This window comes from Eimeria tenella, genomic scaffold (genome assembly GCF_000499545.2).
Source record: "Eimeria tenella Houghton genomic scaffold, Eth_scaff2880, whole genome shotgun sequence".
Taxonomy (NCBI): Eukaryota; Apicomplexa; class Conoidasida; order Eucoccidiorida; family Eimeriidae; genus Eimeria; species Eimeria tenella.
The window spans coordinates 336-575 of record NW_013542757.1 but is presented as its reverse complement, the minus strand read 5'-3'; the positions used below and the strand labels follow the sequence as shown (position 1 = coordinate 575).

Here is a 240-nt window from a genome sequence, read left to right as displayed (position 1 = left end):
CAGCAGCAGCAGCAGCAGCAGGAGCGAGCAGCAAAGAGCGACGACGCTGCGTGGCCGCCGCTGTCGGGTGCGGGGAAGAGGCCCCAAGGCAAAGTGAGCTCCAGCGCCCCACAACAAAAGCAGCAGCAGCAGCAGCAGCAGCAGCAGCAGCAGCAGCAGCAGGAAACGTTTGGGCGTGGGGCCCCGGAGAGCGAGAGCAGCGAGGGCGCATGCAAGGCGCCTCCGTCTTCGCCTGCGTGT

General features: G+C 67.5%; 1 protein-coding gene across 1 annotated transcript in view; it reads left to right on the top strand.

Annotated features, from left to right (window-relative positions):
* Nucleotides 1–240, top strand: part of ETH_00036945 (ankyrin repeat-containing protein, putative) — a gene marked incomplete at both ends in the record, with an annotated part of 821 nt that overhangs the window by 267 nt on the left and 314 nt on the right. The window contains one exon of the mRNA XM_013375548.1: nt 4–240. Within this exon, the coding sequence (XP_013231002.1) occupies nt 4–240 (237 nt within the window). The remainder of the gene's footprint in view (nt 1–3) is intronic.